The sequence below is a fragment of the Drosophila mauritiana genome, chromosome 2L, assembly GCF_004382145.1.
Source record: "Drosophila mauritiana strain mau12 chromosome 2L, ASM438214v1, whole genome shotgun sequence".
Taxonomy (NCBI): domain Eukaryota; kingdom Metazoa; phylum Arthropoda; class Insecta; order Diptera; family Drosophilidae; genus Drosophila; species Drosophila mauritiana.
In genome coordinates this window covers 5473441-5493276 of record NC_046667.1, presented here as the reverse complement: position 1 = coordinate 5493276, position 19836 = coordinate 5473441, and the positions used below count along the sequence as shown (strand labels likewise).

Sequence of the window (19836 nt, the reverse complement as noted above, 5' to 3'; positions counted from 1 at the left end):
GTGAGGAAGACGGCGAGACAGCAGTTGCAGTTACAGTTGCCCCTAAGCCGTAATTGGTTGCGTCACTGCATAAGTCACGAGTTCGCTTCCAGTCCTTCGAGTCCTTGTCGTTTCCATGACGACACCAATACAAGCACAATCGCAATCACAACACCAACACACCCAAGCACACCCGCACACACCCATACACACTCACCTGCACTGCATGCGGCAGTCGGAAAGTATGCTGTATTTAAATAAGATAAATGCAAGTGCCCACTAATTGAATTGCTGACAAGATTTCCCAAGCACCGACCGACAGCCCGGCAAACCGGTCCAGATGGTTGTCGTCTCCTGGAATTTCGGTAATTAATAATTTCAAGTAAGCGGAAATGTGAAACAAGCATGAAGACCGTATCAGGATCAGCAGGAGCAGCTGGATTCGGAGCAGGAGCAAGTTTGCTCAACGGACTCCATCCGATTGTTGTCGGGCGAAATTGAGTCCCAGACTCAATGTGTGTCGGTGGCTTAAAGTTTATAGTGGTTGCAAGTTTGTTCAGCCATCAGCAGTTCATGAGAGGAAAATTAGAGTATGTGTGGCAAGTGTAGTTTTGGGCAAAGGATTCGAGAGACATGGTAGGCAACTATGAGTTTATACACGAAAATATAGGCTATCTGCCCATTTCTGCGGATTCCTCTAAATACGAATTGGACTTTGATTTCAAAAACGATCTTGATATTGAACGTTTCAATTCAATCTGCCTTCTTTTCTGGAAATAGAAAGCGTGGTGTTCTAGGCAGTTTAGCATAGACCTCAAGCTGGCTTATCGCTTTAAGAATATTTAATATTTTTAATTTGGAATATAAACAACCCCAAACAGACAGTCAGATGATAAACCCACGTGGGAGCCCCATGCCAGACGATAGTGGGAATGGTTTAAAAGCCCCAATCCCTCTGGCGAACACTTTTCACTGCATTCCCCTCTCCTGGAGGTTTGTTTGTGGGCCTCGTGCCGTTGGATGGTGGGAAAAAAAGAGAAAATAAGCTGAAATAAAACTGATTTCATTACCTTGATTAGTTGGTCTCTTCAAGTCTTCCCCTGCTGTTTGTCCGTTTGTTTGCCCGACTTTTTCTGCGCACACACATTTCAAAATCCCACGATTCGCTTATGATGGCAGCCGGCGGAGGGACGAGGATGAGACTGGGTGGCCAGAGGGCCAGGACGAGATGGTTGGGATGGCTTGGCACTCGCCCATTTTTTGGGTTCAATGCAAACATTAACCTCATTAGCATGCCGCTCTGAATGGATACGTTTACTCAACGGATGCCACCTGCCTGCCCTTCAGTTTCATTTGCCATTTGCCCTTTTTATTTTTAATGGATTAATTTTAATAGTTTAAACCGATTTGCTTGTTTCCAATTGAGCTGTAAGTGCTGTTCGCGGGAATCTTTTTGATCAACTAATTAAATAAAGGATTACAATACACATATAATATATACCCTGCACATTGATTAATATTATTACAAAATAATTATATATTATTCAATATAACATTGATTATAACAACACAATATCGCTTGTATTACACTTCTTCTGATAGGACTTAAGATAGATCCATCCTTGAAAAACGTTCCAGCACTCGGAACTCTCTTGAGATATCACAAGTTCCACTTGACTATGCACTATTCCACAGCTTAAACAGCGGCACTTGGCTAATCCTCCTCACCTTGTTGGACCTGCCACGCCGCATTTCCCAGCATCGAAGTTGCAACAAGGGCGGAGAAAGCAGCTTAATTAAGCATAATATGGTTCTCAGCTCGCCTGCAGGACTCCGGCAAGTTGTGCAGCTCTTTATGCCTTTCATTCTGCTGTCTAAGTAGCTGTTGGTAATTTTTCTAAGCCACACTCACAGACCGACACTTTTGCCGGGTGCCGTGAAGCTTGCACAATTTTAATTGCATTTCCGCTATTTTTGATGCCCCTTGAATTTATAATTCCATCGGACTGTGCTGTGCTTTTTGAGTCCTAGCTGCTTGTCCTTTTCCACTGGCCACGTCCTGAGAAAAATAATTCAATTAATTACAAAGCGGACAGGTGCAAGCCAGGCAGCTACTCTTAATATTAATCATACGCACTGTAAACATCGAAAAAAGGCTATTTGAAAAAGAAGAGGATACAAGGCCCTCTGACTCGCATTTGTATCTAATAAACATGTTTATTTCATTAGAGCTACACATGCGGCTATTCCATCCGGCCCCTCCCACTGTCCCGCCCTCCCCAGGGACATCATTTGGCCCAGACCCAAGGATTCCGACATGAAAAATGCGTTCGCGAAAAGTTGCCACGAGTCCGCTCACTTTATGATTGGGGATTTTTCGTGGCGCCACTAATGTGCCATACGTTTTCCTTTTTTTCTCGCTTTTTTACACACCACCACCATCTACTTCTGCTGAATGAATTTCTTGCCAGCGTTGGCTTTTCCCACTGAGGCTCTGCTGTCGACATCATTACAAATAAATTGAGCGTGAAAGATACATTTCGCCAGCATTGACATGCAGCAATGATAGGCACATTTCCCTCCACTCTCGAGGGAATCGTCACGAAGAGGCCGTGAGCTTCTGACTGGGCTTATTTCACTTTAAAATAACCTGAGCAGTTCTGGCAAGTAGTTGCCTCAGTGTGCAAGCCATTCAAATTTACAAAAAAAAAGATGGAACGCTTCAATAGAGTGTTTCGACTATCAGATACCAATTGCTGAGCTAAAAAATATTTAAAAAAAAATCAATGGCTACATAGATTACTTTTTTATGTATGTATCATATATTAATAGTTTCTGAAAAATATTTCAAATATTTTTAATACAGTGTATTAAGCCCGATCAAGGTCAAAAGGTAGGAACAAGTTGATTGCGATGGCAATCAGATTTTAAACCTGTTAGGCAAAGCCATAATAAGATTTCATGTTATGATTAGCCTTTAAGGATTTGAAATGTCGTAAAATGATTTAATTATATAGTAAGCCCAAAAGGAAAACGAAATCCTCAATATAAATTCAAATTCAAATTTTGCAAATATGAAACGCACAAGATGCAGAGTGCGTATGTATTTATTAAATATATATGCATGTGTGTGTGTGTGTGCGCTCCATGTGCGACAATTTCAAAATGCGAATACAAAAGTCAATTTATTGAAGGACGAAAGCGAGAGGGAAAAGTGAGAGAGATGGCTGCAAGAAATGTAAGCATCTAAACATAACCATGAAAGATATTTGATATAATAACATACGTGACCGCATTTACAATTTCCAAATCAAATCCCAGCAACCGAAGGATAAAAGGGGGCGTGTCGGGGCATCCTGCCATTGTCTGTCTATTGCCATGCATGTAAAATGAATTCGATGTTGAAAGCAAAGAGCAATCGGGGATGGGTGCTCCCCACTCCCCCCCTCAGTTAAGTGTGCTTGGTATGCTGTGAAATTTGTTAACATTTATGCATTATCATTTCGGCTTACGACATTTAATGATAGCCAAGATATGCAGCAGCGTATTGGGGGGAGGGGCTGGAGTGGCATGTATCAAGGCTATCATTGCTAAATGAGGCAACGATGAAAGGAAAAATTTGCAATGTTTAAATAAATCAACTTTTATGATATGCCATATTTGGGTACAACGAATGTTCTGCAACCACTTTTGAATGAGCCAAGGAAGCTACTACTTTGTATTCCCATAAGCCTACCTTGTTACAAAATATGATTTTAAATAAAGTAGCTTATTCAGATAGTTTTGAAATTCATAGAAAAAAGTACTCATTGTTACACATATTCTGTTTTGCTTTGATTAGCACCGTTGCAGATCAGTGCACATTAATAATATTGCTTTTCATCCATCTGTGCCGAAATAAATTGAGAGAAAATAATTGTTGCAATTGGGCGGCCCCATATATATTAGCCCCATTTGGCGCATATGAATATTAGTGGCCACACCCAATCCATAATCTGCACACCAGAGTGAGAAATTAGTTGGCTCAGTGTCGGCCCGTTGCCATAAGCCCAATTAAGTTTGTGGTTTCCGCAATGTCATATTTTTGAATTTACTCGTTCACCTTTTTCGACAGCAGCCACATGGATGGGCCATACTGCATGTGGGTATGGGACAGAGGATTCTATGCGAAACGCTTTGGCGGAGGAGGCTGCCAACGCGGCGTATAATTAACAATAATGAAGTCGTAAAACCGCAATGCAATCAGCGATGCGCAAAACACACACACATATATAGACTCGATCCCGAACAAACAGTCGAAAGGCCGAGTGGCACACAATGCACACTCTGCCGCGGGGCATTGGGGCTCAGTTCGGTGTCGGGATTCCTGGCCAACACACACACACACCCACCCATCAGAGTGCAGCTCCACCCACCCACTTTGAAGTCAGGGTCACGCGGGCATTATAAAATATTTATAAACCATTTGCACGCATAATTAGCCTGTCATTACATTTTGAGATTTTCGCTGTTCGGCGCATCTCGCCTGTTTGTTTGTTTTCGAATGTGTCAGCCGGGTCAATTGTGCATGTGAGTATGTGTATGTGTGTCCTTGCGACAGTGCGTCTCGTCCACCAAAAATGATGACCGCCGAAAATGGTCAACTTGTGGCTAAGTGATCAATTACTTTGTGTAGTGCCACTGACATCGTGATAGATTTATATTAAAATGCATTACAATGTACAATATATTGTTTATTGTTTAGCTAAGGATCCTAAGTATGCACTTTCTTTAAGCTATGGATTTATATAAATTCAGCTTACACCATGTTGCATACAGTGTGCCTGTTATTTCGATCGCTTTACTTTTTATAGAGCCTTAAAAATGCCAATCTGCTCAGCGCGACGTTGTAGGCCAAGTAAACAGAAGTGATGGAACCTTTTATATTACATTTACTTCGCTGGAAAGTAATGCGAGTATCATTACAAAGTAATTATACCCTTCGCAAAATGAGGCGCACGACGGCAGTGTGTGTTGATGCCACCAGGGGGCAGTGGGTGTTGGGGGCAATGGGTGGTGGGGCAATGGGTGGTGGGGCAATGGGTGGTGGGTGGTGGCGAAATGTCATGTCATGTTGCGACAGGCGTCAGACCGTTATGCACTGCGGCTGCGAAGGTCCGTGTACATGTGTTCGGCCATAAAGTAATCAGCGGAAATGTCAATGGGCCGCCGCCATTTACTGATGTGTCGGCAACTGAGGTTTACACCGTCAGCCGCGACGTCATCGCCAAGGCACGCGTACCATACATATATCCTTTATGCATCCAGCTAGTTGTTGTTGTTCGTTGTTGTTGTTGTTGCAGTGGCCGGCATTGTAATTACAATTTTCCGCTGCATATGAAAGCGCAATTGGCCGGGCTGCAGGTTTAATTGCTCGTCGGTGGTGGGCAGCGACAAACTTTTCACGGCTCGAATTGACGAGAGATTGGGTTGGGCGAGAAACAACAGGAGTGGGTGAAAAACCACTCAAAACACTTTCAGTAACACACTTTCGAGCCTAGACAATTGGGTTGAAAACTAGAAAAGCCAAAAAATTATTTCGTTCAACAGTGTCTTTACAGCTCCCTCGTTCATACGCGTTCCTCTAAAAATAAAAAAAAAGGTTGAGAGAATGGCATTTTGTGGCCACGTTTCCTCCTCTGGACAAATAGTCCTGCGGGATGAGATCTTCAGCAGCAGGACTCGCGTCGCGCGCTCGTCATCCGGAGGCTCACTAAACTCCATGTCTTCGCCGAGCTCGCTCGCCCAGAACACCAAACGCACATACTTCTTCAAGAACGACGGTGGAAATCCTTCGCCCCAATCTGAGGACAACTGGTCGCTCGGCGGACTCAAGCGATCGGAGATCCAGAGCAACTTGGTGCCCTCGCTGTGCCTCGGCTCCCAGGAGAGCTCTCTCAACTATCTCAGCCACTGCAAGGGAATGAAGGTAGTATGTGAGATGTTATATTAAATAAAATTATAATCTATTACCCACATTTCGCAGGTGGAACGCCAACCAGAGGCCGCTTACCAGAACTGGTACTCGGCCAAGCAGCAGCAGTTACTAGAGAAGCAGCGGCGGGTCAAGGAGGAGCAGGAGTTCAAGCAGCAGCGGACGGAGGAGCGCAAGCAGCTGGCCAGGATGTGCTACGAGCAGTGGCTGAAGGACAAGGCCCGCCAGGCGGCGAACTTGCAGCTGGAGAGCCACATCCAGGACGCGGCCATGAAGGCCAGCATAGCTCTGCGCAAGAATCCCCTGGAGTCACTGCGCAAGAATCCCGTCGTGTCGTCCTCCTTATCTGGGCTGGGATCCGTGCCGAGCTCATCGACGGCACCTAGACCCATTCGCAAGGTGTCCAAGGACGAGATCCGCAGGGTCGTAGAGGACTGGTGGCTAAAGAAGCAGCGTCAGCAGCAGGCGCAGCGCGAGGAGAAGCGACGCGCCTTGTTGTCCAAAGCCTTGAAAGAGGAACAGCGCCGGCAAATGGCCCAGGATGCCTGGTCGAAGTGGATGAGCAATGTGGACACCAAGCCCAAGCCGGTGCCCCTTAATCAGGGTATGGACTCACTGCGAGGCACCATCTCTCACCTCTATGTGAATCCGACTCCATGGATGGGTCCAGTTAAACAGCCGCAGATGTAGTCCTCTCCATTCAGATTTAAGATGTCCCAGCAAAACTTTTTTGGCGACTCCAAATGTCCGAAAATTCGTTAGATATAAAAACAGTGATGTTAAAATATACACCGACAGGGTTTAGAAACCAAAACGCTTTCTTCGAATTCCAGAATCATTTTAGATATTTATTTTGAAATAATAATCGTTAGAAGGTATATATTTTGCTAGTTATCTAATGGCTTGTAGTTATAATCTTTGCCTTCCACGTAGAATGGCCAAACCCTATTTTCAAGCAATTCAAAAGTCAATTCGTACAATTGCACCAATACACAGTTTAACCAATTTTGTAAACCAATACGAAAAGTAGTGGCAAGGGCAGCTGCGGAGGGGCACTTACCATAGCAAATAACAATTTGCAAGAAAAACACAAAGGAAAGGAGGTAAGCAAAAATCGAATCCTGGACTGCAGAGGACAGGACACTCAATAAGATTTCAATTGTTGTTGGACAAGATACATTTTGGGGGGCGGGACACTGGAGCTGGAGCAGCAGACGATGCCGAGCAAATGGTGTAAAAGCTCTGCCCCTTTTCATTAGATTTCCCGTTGTGGCTGATCTCCTGTGCGTCTGAAAAGTTACAAAATTATATTGTTCCAAAATAAAATAAAGCATGTTTTAGGTGTAGCATCAAGTGGAAAACAGGGGGACTCGGTCAACTGGCTTTTGGGTGTGGGAAACCGAAATACAAACAAACAAAGCCAAAGGCCTAAAGTTCATTTGCACAGTTTCCACAGCACTCGGCTGGCTCCAAGCTCCCCTGCAGCAAAGTCAAAGGCCAGCCGGTCCGGGCAAACAAAAAGACCAAAAAGACGTTGGAAATCCTTTTGATGAGGTCAACGTTGGTTTGGTTTCCAGTTCACACACACGCATGACTCCGCACACACAGGCAGGGAAAGTGCACTGTGATTGAAGTAATGACACAAGTAAGTTAAGTCTCCATCGACCCACCGTGGAACATACGCTTAGATTTCAAAGTTCGAAGTTGAAGCTAAAAATATATAAATCAGTGGACTAAAGGATGCATAGTCCCCTAGATTACACTTAAAAGATAATTTGATTATTATTTAAGTTTAGAAAAATCAATTTTTTAAAATATATGATGGTTTACTTTTAAAAGTTTATATAGAATTTATTAACATATTCGCGCGGTGCTCTTCGTCACTATGTAAACTGCTAAACTCGAAAGATCTCTCATAATCCCTCAAATATGTAAATCCTGCGACTCTTAAGGTACATTCATATACAGATTTAAAATATCTTGTGATTATTCCTCCCAATTCAAATCGTATAACTACGTTCTTTTTTACAGTGTGCAGTTGGCCAGGTCGATGCCTACTCATGCATGTTCGGTTGTTTGTCCGAGATACTGGGAAATGATGGGGAAACGGTGTCGGTTGGCGAGGGGGTGAAGTCCCGAATATTGAGCATTGGCAGGATTAAATTTGGAAGGTATTGAAGCATGTTATTCGTCATCAATGTTGTTTGCACTAACTAGTTTGTGCTGCTTGTGCTGCTTTTGTTGTTAAGCTCGTTGTTTTTGTTGCTGTTTGTTTTCATCATCCCCATGATGACCATGTTGTTGGTGCCTTTGTTGCTTTTGCATGCAACTTGGTCGCCGAGTCAAGGGTAGAGCTTAGAGTCAAGTCGTTTCCAGGTTGCTTGCATTGTTTACGCACTTTCGCTTTGATATTATTGTAGTGTGCATTTCGGCTTGATACCCATCTGACCAGGGTAATGGCCAGATTGAGCAACCGCCCCCCGGACCACAACAAAACCCCATGTCCACCAATGGCCACTCAACGCCACTCAGAGAAAATCTAGACAGATATCCTTAAAGCTAAGCTTGGTATGTGAGTGTTTATTTGGAATAAACAACATTAAAGTGACAGTTAATAAAGAATCTTTCAATCATTCTGATAAAGTAATTAACATAAATGCATATTCGGATCGAATGACACTAACATAATATAAGGAGTAGTGTGTTTTAGTACTCGATTGTTTCATATTTACAATTGGATACATTTGTTTTGCTCCTACTGCCTACCTATTCCACATTCAATGGCTTCCAGACCCATGTTGAACATCCTCAGACATCACTCACTCATAATCCCTCCATTCGAGGCAATCCTCTCCAGCCGCCCACGTTATTGATCGCACGACATCAGTTTGATAAATATCTGGTCCATTGTGTGAGCATAAAATTCGGCATCGACGGATCCGCTGACCTCCTCCAGCTTTCCTTTACTTTGCACCTGCCTTTGTGGAGCATTCAATGGTCGGACGGACGGACTGGACTCCCCTTTTTCCAATGCATTATTTATGGGCACAGCGTGGAGTCCACCTTGGCGCAGTTGTTAGGCTGGTGGGGGTGGTACTTCATTGTTTTTACCACTAAACACCTGGCAATATATCTTTTTTTTCTGCCATTGAAACGCGAGTTTATCTATGGACTGGCCCTTTTTATTCCGCTTTATCTTGGTGAAAGGCCATGAAAGATTGAGCTTTTCTTATGCAAAAATGGTCGCGCTGTTCAATGGCAGCTCAATGTATGTGTATTTCGAACGATCAATACTTTCGAATGTCCTGACACTATTGTAATCCTATCGAGTAATTACCCCCTTTGAATTGAAGAAAAAACCTTGAGCTGAAGCGCCAAGATTATATGCGTCCAGGTTGGGCAGTTCCATTGGCACGCAAGAATTTTAAATCAACAATTAATTAAGGAGCATTTACATGAAACCAATAGCTGCTGAATGGTGGAAAAAAAGAAGAAACTATTAAAGGGCAGAGGCAAAAAACCGGCAAAATTATGTCAGCAATTAGGCAAACTATGACACTCGAAAGAGGAACCCCGGCGAGGGAGTAGAGCGGAAAATCGAGGGACGGAGCGGAGTGGATTTGAACGCAGACGGTGGACGATGGCGAACGTGGACATCATTAAAAACTCATTTACATGCAGGCTGGGCTGTGTCGCAGGACATTTGGCCGGGAAAGGACGGATCCGGCTAACTCGGTGACTCGCTGACTCGGTGACTGGGCTGACTGACTGGGGCAGTTTGTTAATTTTAGATTTGAGACACGTCTCCAACTCAATTTTATCGCATGTTACGCCTTGCTGCCTTTCGCTTTACGCCCAATGTCGAAGGACTATGGACAGCGGACTGACATTTCCCAGCGATTTTCCCCACCCACGTCGTGAATTTTGATTTCAAGTGTCGCTGTTTGGCGTTGTCGTCGTCATTTTCATCCGAAGACTGGCCCAATTAAGGGGCTAGGTATAATTTATGCGGCTCAAGGACCTCTCTACAAATTGGCCATTGTTGCCACTGCCATTGATAGCATCACATTCCATCACCTTCGAGTCAAGTGGTATTCCTCACACGCCGATATGGTCGCAATACAAAGTTGGGACAATGGGGGGCATCATACGCAAAGTTTTAATATCATTTTTGCATAATATTTTCTCAGCCGAGCAAAGTTCTGGGACTAGGCTGGCCACCTGACTGACCTCACGCATGGGAATTTCGCCAGGTGCTTCGCAGCGAACTCATAAAGCTAATTAAGAAATGTGCCAAAGTTGCTCTGCAAAGTTGTGTGGCTTACTTCAGACCAGCGCTCTCTCTCTGGAAATTACGTAAATTTATTAAAAGCCGACAAACAAAGTTTTAAATGCACGGCCAAGCGGCACGTTTTAATTCAATCAAATATTTGGACTTGCAAAGAGTCGTCCTTCTCTAAAAATCTCCACAAAATCTTCGCATATTCTAAGCATCTACTCAAATAAGCACATTCAAGTTAAAGTTGCTGTCTAACCGGAAATACCCTGTGAAAAGGGTATGGAAATCCGGAAGTTTGACTAATAGTTCCAAGTTCCAGGCGTTGAGTGAGATGTAAAGTCCACAGCAATGCGCTGGATGGCATAAACACTTCTCAAACAACAATTTTGCATATTTACTTATGCAATATGACTATCTTACCCAGCAGCACAACTAAGCTGAACTTCTTTTCGGGCTTTTATTTAATCAGGCATAGTTCAAAAGTTGTGAGCAAAAACTTTTGGCCCAGCAATTGTTTTGCTCAAATGCCTTTGACATTCTGCTCGGCTGTGTCCTTTTGCGACATGAGATGCGAATATTTGTCGCAATCAAATAAAAACTTTGCAGGATTATAAAAAGGTAAAGGAGGAGCAGCAGTATTCCCCAAGGAAATGGTAGGCAGTAAGCCAGCCTAGCCACTTTGGGTTGAAAAATCTAATAACTGGTAAATCACCTTGCAAAATGTTGTTCATTTCACAGCGCTATAAACACGCATCGAGCCACGTCCTTGGGCGGCCGACCCCTTGTCGACTTAAACACTTACAACGACTTAACCACCTTTTGTTATTTTGCCTGCGTAGCCCTGTCTGTCACTTTAATCTGCCTGCCACACGCAGAAGAGCCGGCAAGGAGACGAAAATCCCACGAAGGACACTCACATGGGCGAAGTTTGCATGCCTGGCGAGGCTTGCAAAGTTATTAACACGCGGCTCCGACTTAAATAAGTCATATTCCAGGCTCAGCTCACTGCCTCCTTGACTGACTTCTTGTCTGGCTTGCAAAGGGGTGAGGCGGACATTAATGGGGTTTTCCTATTAATTGCACGACTGGCGGCCTGAAAGTGAAAGCACTGCGCAAGAAAAGTTGGCCAAAGACCGATCCACCGTTTGTGGCCAAAGTGGTTCATTGAAATTTAGGGCAGTAATGGTAGTACATTTTACAAATCATTTGGGAACACAAAATATTTCTTCATTTTAAGTAAAGAATTTACTCAGCTTCGTATTGAAATTGAATTGATGAGTGTAACAGGTATGTGTTAGAGAGGTAGAGCCCTTTTAAGTTCACCACTTCCCTAGCACACCATGTAATCAATGAGATTGTACAATCTTTCCATTAACGTTCCAAAAATTTCTTACAAAATTATGCGTTTCGAGTAAATGTACCTCAGGGTACCGATTTCGATTTCTATCAATGAAAGTTTTGTGAAATACATCTACCGCTAATGGAAATTCGTGTTTCGAGGACCGCCATCTGCGTTGGCTGTCGATAAAGGCAAATCCTGTTGCAAATGTCGCTGTATTCGTGCGACTTGTTTGTAAATTATAAAATAATGCCGCTTGCATTCCCAACGACGTCTGCTGCTTCTGATTTTCCACTTTTCCGCTTTTGTTTTTCGGATGTGGTCATAGGCTGACGGGGGCGTGGTGAAAGGGCCTGCACGGCAATTTTTATGCCAAAGTGGCACATTTTTGGCTTAGCTTTTACACATCGCGACTAGAAATCGTACCTGTGCACCAGTGGCAGTGGCATTAAATACTTTTTTGGGGGCAGCTAGTTTTTTGGCTGATATATGAAATAGGGCGTCTTGAGCCCCCTTGATCCCCGCCGAGATCCGCCTCTGGCTCCGAGCAGTCGATGTGATGTAGCAGTGAGGCAGTGTGGCATGTCTGCCACGGCAGCGTACTCGACTGTCGGCGCTGTCAAATAACTGACATTACCCCGCCGCCACAGCTGCACCGCTGCACCACCTCCGCCCGGCTTTCGAAGCCATTGAGCCACTGCACCACCGCAGACGACGCCGTGTTGTCGTCATCGCTCCAGAGCCGCGCACTTTCGTGACTGTGAACAATAAAAATTTCGATTAGAATGTAAGAGCAACAACCGTTCGCGGCAACTTCAGCTGCTGCAATCAAGTTGTGAGCGGCCCGATCGGCAATCCGTGGACCCGGGCTTGAGTGGGGGAGCTGTGTGCCACAGACGTAGAATTATAATAGGAAAAAAGAGCTAAATTGCATATTAATAGAAATTGAAACCTAAATGTTATGCAGCGCAAAGCGTGCGGTAGACAACCATTTCATTACATTGTCCGGAGTTGAGAAAGGTGGCCAGCAGTCGAAAGGGTGGTGCAAGGATATTTAGGATATACCCATGCAATCGAGGGTATGTCGTATTCATTCATATTTAAACGAATCTTTTCTAGCAATCGAAGAGGGTAAATGGATCTAAGACTATTCATCTCATTTGAGTTTTATGTCAAGAAACGAAAAAGTTTATTGTTCGCTATTCCAACACACAAACTTAAACACTTTTCATAGACTTCAAAGTTTATCGGTTCTGAAGCCAGCAAGGTGTTCCATAAATCGTCCCTGACGACGTATTGAAGTTGTATATTGGCTACACAAGAAGGTAGGTGCATCTGCCCCATAAACATAACTATCTGGACTCAGAAGAGGAACCCTTAGAACGAAGAGCACTGCAAAATGGCATTTCTGGGCAAAGTCAACAGTCAGGGAACCCTTATCGACCATGAAGTATTCTGCTTGATCCATCCTAGCCAGCAGGATTCAGCTGGCCAGGCCAGAGAGATGGGGGCGAGTGTACTGCTCCTGCGAAGAAAGGGTTCCAGGACCTTCATCAAGACCTGTGACAAGGACAGCCTAGTCCGCTCCATGGGTAGCCCCAGCACAGTGCGCTACGTGGGCAGCTCCGAGTCGTCCAGTGAAGTCAACTCATTGGGCGAGACGGAGACCTCCACTCTGCGCTGCTGCTCGGATTTGTCCCTGGGCACCCTGAAGTCGACCAAGACAATTGAGGGGCCCCACGTCGGTGAACTGGGAGAGGATATCGAGCTGCAGACGGAGTCGGAGACGGTCTGCCTGCATCTGGGCAGTCCCAGCAGTAGCACCAGCACGGACCGGAGTAGCTGCAGCGACCGATCCTGCCCCTCTTTGCGCAGCGTCAGTTCCAGCGACAAGGACTCGACGACCTCGATGTGCAGCTGGGAGGAGGCCATGTCCCAGGATGACAGCATGCTGGGCCCGCTCCAGTTGCCACTGAGCCACAGCCTGCCCTCGCTGCGCCTGGGATCGAGCGTAGGATCGCCGCCCCTTACCTACACCCGCCGCATCGAACCGCTCCACATCCGGCGGTCCGCCGGCGAGGCCTACGAGAACTGGCTGTCCGCCAAGCAACGCCAGTGCCAGTACAAGCTGCAGGCGCAGCAGGCCGAGAAGGAGGCGCAGCGGCAGAGAACGGAGCTGAGGCAGCGGCTCGCCAAGGAGAAGTACGAGCAGTGGTGTCAGCGGAAGGCGCAGCAGACCACCAGTACCGCCAAGCCCACCAAGCCCGACCGTCCTGCCCAGCTGCCGCCGCAGAAGAACATGGCGTCTGTGCAACATCACCTGCAGGAGTGGGAGCTGCACAAACTGAGGCTGCTCGAACAGCGTCGCCTCGAGCAGCGGAATGCCGAGCGGCGGCGCCAGGAGGAGAAGGCCGCCCGCCGCTCGCAGGCGGAAGAGGCCTTCAGTCGGTGGATGAGCAACGTGGCCCAGAGGCCCAAGCCCGTCCCCTCCAGCCAGGGAATGAAGTCGTTGCGCGGCACCGTTTCCGACATCTTTATAAACCCCAAGCAGTGGGTGAACTAAGCTGGTCGGATTTGAAATGGTCGGAGGTGGAGAAGTGGCTGCCTAATAGGTGAGAGTTAGCTCGCCCGGTGAAACCAAAGTTTTAACAAGTGTAACCATATTTATTTATTTAGCACTATTAAATACCCGAAAAGAAATGCTTTTTCATTTAGTTTAACAATTTAATTTATTCATATGTCTTAGATAATTGTAATTTTGATAATTTTCCATAAGTGAATCTGTAGATCAGTTTGCACCTAAATGATTATCAGTTTACTAGCTTTAAGCAGTCAATAACCCGTTCCTCATTATTGGGGAATCAAAGCATCACGCGGGTCAAAAGCATTCAGTTTGCCTCTGCACAATCCAACAAGGAGAGTCGGTAGTCCATTAATGAGCTGCATTAAGCTGACCCCACAAAAGGAGATGTTACATGCCTCCGATGGTACACATGCTATCATCATCATTAGCAAATGCTATAAATCAAAATATCCAATTTGACCGTCTAGGCATTAATATGTCTATATTCAGTCACAAGGTGTTAAAATGAACACATTTATGCATTTGTATGTTTTACAATGCAACAATTTATGTGAAATTTTCTTAGTAAAGGCAAGAGGTAGTGAGATATAGTTATATCGACTATTAGATATCCATTACTCGCATAGCTTTGGTAAAGACTGATAGTACCCCTGACTGAAAATGTCTGTTTATTGAAGGAAATAAAATTTTATACAAGCGATATTTTACAAATTTTCAAGGATACGGTCCAATTTTACATAACACGTGGCTTTCATTAAGGATTATAATCTATTTCAATCAAATATAAATCCAAATAAATATACACTCACAACAATGTGAGCACATGAGAGGTACTTTTTGTCTCAATAGCAAACGAGTAAATTTTTGTGGTGCTTTGCTCCTATTTCAAATGTTAGTATAATGGAAAATGCCGGTAACGAAGCGCATTCATTATGCCAAATTATTTCGATTCCCAATCGAATTTCTCGACTTCGAGCGCACACAAAATGAATAATGGGTGCAAAAGCAGCAATAATGCCGCACAAGAAAACAAAACCGCAGGCCTCAATTAATTTTTTCGCACAAATCACGCGAATAATCAAAAATTAGATAGCCACCTGCTGGCTGACCTGCTGCTGCTGCTGCTGCATTTGTTTTTAATGCAGCTGCATCGAAAAACAATAGCCAGAGATGCCCGAACGGAAAGCTGTTATCCCATGATTGCGGTGAGTTTTCGGGCGGATTTGCTTAGGCCTCGCTGGTCGTTACCCAGTTGGCAGTCGTGAAACAATAATGTCCGCAAATTGACGCCACAAGCTGTTGGTTCAATGAGAGAGCCCACTGGCACGCACAGATGCACAGATGCACATGCCACTGCGTCTGTGGCACTTCCTCTGTGCCGCCATATTGAATTCGAACCCATGCAGGCTGCTCGCCACTCCAGCTTTCCACGGGCTTTCCCTGTACCCACCCATCCACCTTTGCCCACTTCCGCCCACCGTAGCTTTGGAGCTCCTGGGCTCTGGGCTCTTTTGGCGCTCCTCCGTGTTTTGGTGCGGTTTTTATTTGCCAGCTTGTTTTCTGCTGGTTAGCCGGTTGAATTTCCCGAATTTTCCGGCTCCCAGGCAGGCTGCACTCCGACGTCATCGTCGCGCGTGTTGCCGTCGAAAAACAAGCAAACATATTGGCTCCCATTGGAACCCAAAGCTGCAGCTCCTCCACCAGCTCCTCCTCCAGCTTCTCCCCCTTTTACATCCCAAGCAATAATTATCGTTGTGGGTGCCACGGCAACACGTTGTCTAAACGCATTGTTAGCGAATTGATGGACAGGAAATCTGATAAAAAAGATTAGTCACTCTTCCAAACTGCAGGTTCACTAAATAGAATGATTATATATATAGAGAAACATTTTTTATGGGACAAAAATTCAAGAAGTTGCATAAACTTTAAGCTAAATTTGTAGAACAAATTGAAATTTATAAAATGTTCTCAGAATATTTCAAAATTGTATATAGAACAATTTTAAATGATAAAAAATCGAATAACAAATTTCTTAACATAATTTGTACTAATATAATAATATTTATGTGTCCGTTTACTTGTATAATGAATGAGCGCTCTTTTACACACACTTGCACACTGAATAGAGCAAATTTCTCTTGGTTGAAAGGGATTTTTTGCTGGTCGAAATATCCTCGTTTCAGTTAACAGAAGAGGTGTGGTGAAAAAGTCAAAAGGTCGTGTTACTCGTGGGCGTGATGTGTACTCGTGTTCTATTTTTAATAATTTATATAGGTAGTTAACGGACTATTACAAATTTAATCATTTAAAAAAATGAATCTATCCACTTTAAGCCAATGCAACTGAAACTGCATGAAACTGTGCACCGCACATATTTAGCATTCATATTGCGTTGCAGCTCGCTATTATGCTCACCTGTATTATTAGCCTCCATGTAATACTCGCAAAGTGCATGCTTTTGACTTTGCCGCATACGTTTCAAAGTCATTAGGCGGCGCACACTCGCAGAGCAGATGCTCTGACCCCTGACCCCTGACCGCTGACCCCGTATTCCGGACTCCGGACGGCAGAACGGAACGAACCGTGGTCATTATGCGGCTGGTTATTTTCCAGGTTCCGTGGCTCAAGTGCCTATTTGAGATCGGGCAGAGGCCGCGACCCCGAGCGCCTTCAACTAACCGTTCGAGTTTCAGTTTGCTTTCCGCTTCTTTTTTTTTGTTTTGCCACTCCAAGCATTTCAAAAGAAGCACTTAAAAATCGACACGGTATGCAGTTATTTGTTATTTACTGTTGGCGAAAATTTCTTACTTGGCTTGGAGTCCTTGCCATTCGGCTGGCCAAGAGAGAGCTGCCTTATATCTACGCTTTTCAATCAGCCTAATGACAGAGACGGTCGAAATTTGCTTTTTAATTAAAAGAAAATACCATTCAACATTGTCGAAGAGCAGACACTCGAAAAACTCAACTACTCGCATCGAAGAAACTTGGGCCAAAAGGAAAACCCGACTCAGATAAACACAGAGTAGCCGGGCGGGCCATAACAACAATGATAAACAAGTTCGCCACTTCATTTTGAATGGTCCGGCGACGTTCTGATAGCTACTTAGTGCCCATATTAAAATCCGACCACAAAGCCAATGCAATGGCAACTTTTTGTTCAAACAGAAAAACATCAAGGGTAGCCCAGCATCAGGAACATAAACAAAGACAACAGTGCAGTCGCTGCAAAATGCAACTTAATCAGCATTTATGAAAGAATCTCCAAACTATTGCTGCACTACTCGAAATTTTGAGTATAGATAACAATCGGCTTGCTCCCTTAATCTGGCCAATGGGTATCTGATAGTCGAGACCCTCGACTGCTTTTTGGCACAGTCGAATTTAAGTTTTCCCATAGCAGTTGTAAAGGGTCTTACGATTCTGTTTCTTTTTTTCAGCTTCATATTGCCACCCGTTAAAGAAGCTAATAATTTCATATTTTTATGCTGAAGCATTTATTTGCTTAACTGTCTGCTTGTTTGGCTGTTGGTTTGTAATCTGCCAAATGTACCGCCAGCCGAATCCTGCTCCTGGTCCACCAAGGCAGTCGCCTCGCCACTCGAGCTAATGACACTTTATGTGGTCGAGGCTGAAGTGGCTGGGAACTGCGGGAAGTCCTCCAGTGCCAGTTGGTTGGTAGTCATCCAAGTTGCAGAGAGAAGCAACCTGCTGCCTCAGTTTGGTGTCTGGATAATGTGCTTTATGCCTCTTGTCTGTGGTAAGTTTTCAAACCAAAGGCGTAATCCCCGAGAGCGCTTGGCTTTGATGAGGCCCTCGAGAGTTAGTTTTTCCGGGTGCATGGGTGTGTGTGTGTGCAGTGGTACACTTCGTTTATATGCCAATATTGATGAACTCGTGTCTGAACTCAGCCATGTTTCCATCGAGTGCTGGTGTTTAAAGCCATTTGCCAGCAATGGCAATAGCAATAGCTATATTAAAGTGGTAGCTTGCAGGCCATTAGGCCTATCATTTGCATCTGGCTATATCTCCATTGAAGTGGGTGAGGCGTGTCCGGGCTTTACAATTTTAAACACTTCCGCCGCACAATGCAAGTGGAAAATAAATAAAAAAAATCTATACCCAACCCAACCCAACTGTTGTCCGCACATGAAACTTTCCCATTCGGTTGTCTGTCTGGGCAATAAACAGAAAAATTTACGCGCTGCTAACATGCAACTTGTGGCTTGATCCTTGAGTCAAGGTTTTCCACCGAGCTTCCTGTGAGTGGGGTAAGCGGAGGGGGAGGGGCTAATGCAATTTGCCCATGCAGCTTGCATAAAACTTGCAGCTGGAATTTTCCCCCGAGCAATTTCATATTAGAGTTCCACTCGAGCAACTTTGTAATTGAAATCAAAGTGTGTAAAGTGAGCTCGAAATCAAACCGAATGCAACACACATGAACACTTGCCAAACCGAACCCTTCCATCAATTGAACTGTGAGACAAAAGACATGGCAGCATTGAGAAAACTTGGTCATTTATTTTGATTAAAGTTGCCTAACAATTAAACCATCTGTAAGTGAAAACAGAGTTTCGAGAATTGCCACCAAATGTGTTTGCCAATTGTTTGCATTAAGCACGACTTGGATCACTTTTCACGTGATTGGGTTTCTTATTCATGGAAACAAAGGGAAAAGATTGCTGAAAGCGATGCCAGGCTGCTTTTCAAAGGATTCTTTCCACGAACTAAAATGTTACATTTTTTATGCCATCCGTGCAGCATGTATATCAAGTATTATTAAGCTCTTTGTGCTTATTACGTAATTTATACTTTAAATTGGAATATGCTTGCGCCAAATGCCATGCCTTCTTGTCATTGAATTCGGGGGCATTAATTAGTTTCGTATTCATTACAAAATCTATAATTAATATGAAAATAATTTGGGCAACAGCATGCAAAATGCATGGAAATCATCTTAATAGTAAATCTCAAATCAATTTGCCAAATCCCCAGCACACGCACACAGCTGCAGCAACTGCCACACACACACACACCCACAAGCACACGCACCCACACACGTGCAATCGAGCCACAATAATCACAGGAATTTATCTAAAGTAGGCAGCAAGCAGGAATCAGGACGACGTCATCGGGGCAAAGTCGACGGCATTTACATAAACTTCGTGGACACTCAGGCCATCCTGCATGCAACTGCAGTTGCAGTTGCAGTTGCAACTGCGTAGGAGATTCATGCCGCAGATAGGCAGGATCTGCAATTGAGGACATTTATCATGCCCCTGACGGCCGAGGACGATGACGGGCGGCCTAAGCAACTTGGTTAATTATAATGGGTGCGGCTTTCGGGGGGAGTGCAGTGATTATGCCCCGATTGTAAGCGCAGGGTGGGGCAGCTCTGCGTACGACGCTGGCAAATTGCAATTCCAAGAGAGAGACGACGACCGGAAGGAAGTGTAAAATTCAAATATGACAAATGACATGAACTTAAGCGGCTCCTGGTTGAGGCAGAGGCAGGGAGTTTGACTGCGGGGTGGAGGGGGTTCAGTTGAAGGACTATACGTAAGATTTATTGTGTGCGCCGGTATATGGAAATTATTAATATCGTAATGTCTTGCCATGATTTTGGGCAGAACGGACCACCAGGAGTCTTAATTAGCAATTTCGTAATTTGTCATTTTGCATGC

General features: G+C 44.6%; 2 protein-coding genes across 2 annotated transcripts; both read left to right on the top strand.

The window, feature by feature from the left end:
* The first annotated feature begins 5493 nt into the window (after window positions 1-5493).
* On the top strand, window positions 5494-6782 carry LOC117143681 (coiled-coil domain-containing protein 34). Its single transcript, XM_033308469.1, has 2 exons — window positions 5494-5947; window positions 6005-6782. The coding sequence occupies exons 1-2, from the start codon at window positions 5630-5632 to the stop codon at window positions 6641-6643; spliced, it is 957 nt and encodes a 318-aa protein (XP_033164360.1). The 5' UTR covers window positions 5494-5629; the 3' UTR covers window positions 6644-6782.
* A 5978-nt stretch (window positions 6783-12760) lies between these two features.
* On the top strand, window positions 12761-14257 carry LOC117142605. The gene is made up of 2 exons (XM_033306687.1): window positions 12761-12896; window positions 12953-14257. The coding sequence occupies exon 2, from the start codon at window positions 12971-12973 to the stop codon at window positions 14132-14134; it is 1164 nt and encodes a 387-aa protein (XP_033162578.1). The 5' UTR covers window positions 12761-12896; window positions 12953-12970; the 3' UTR covers window positions 14135-14257.
* The last annotated feature ends 5579 nt before the right edge of the window (window positions 14258-19836 follow it).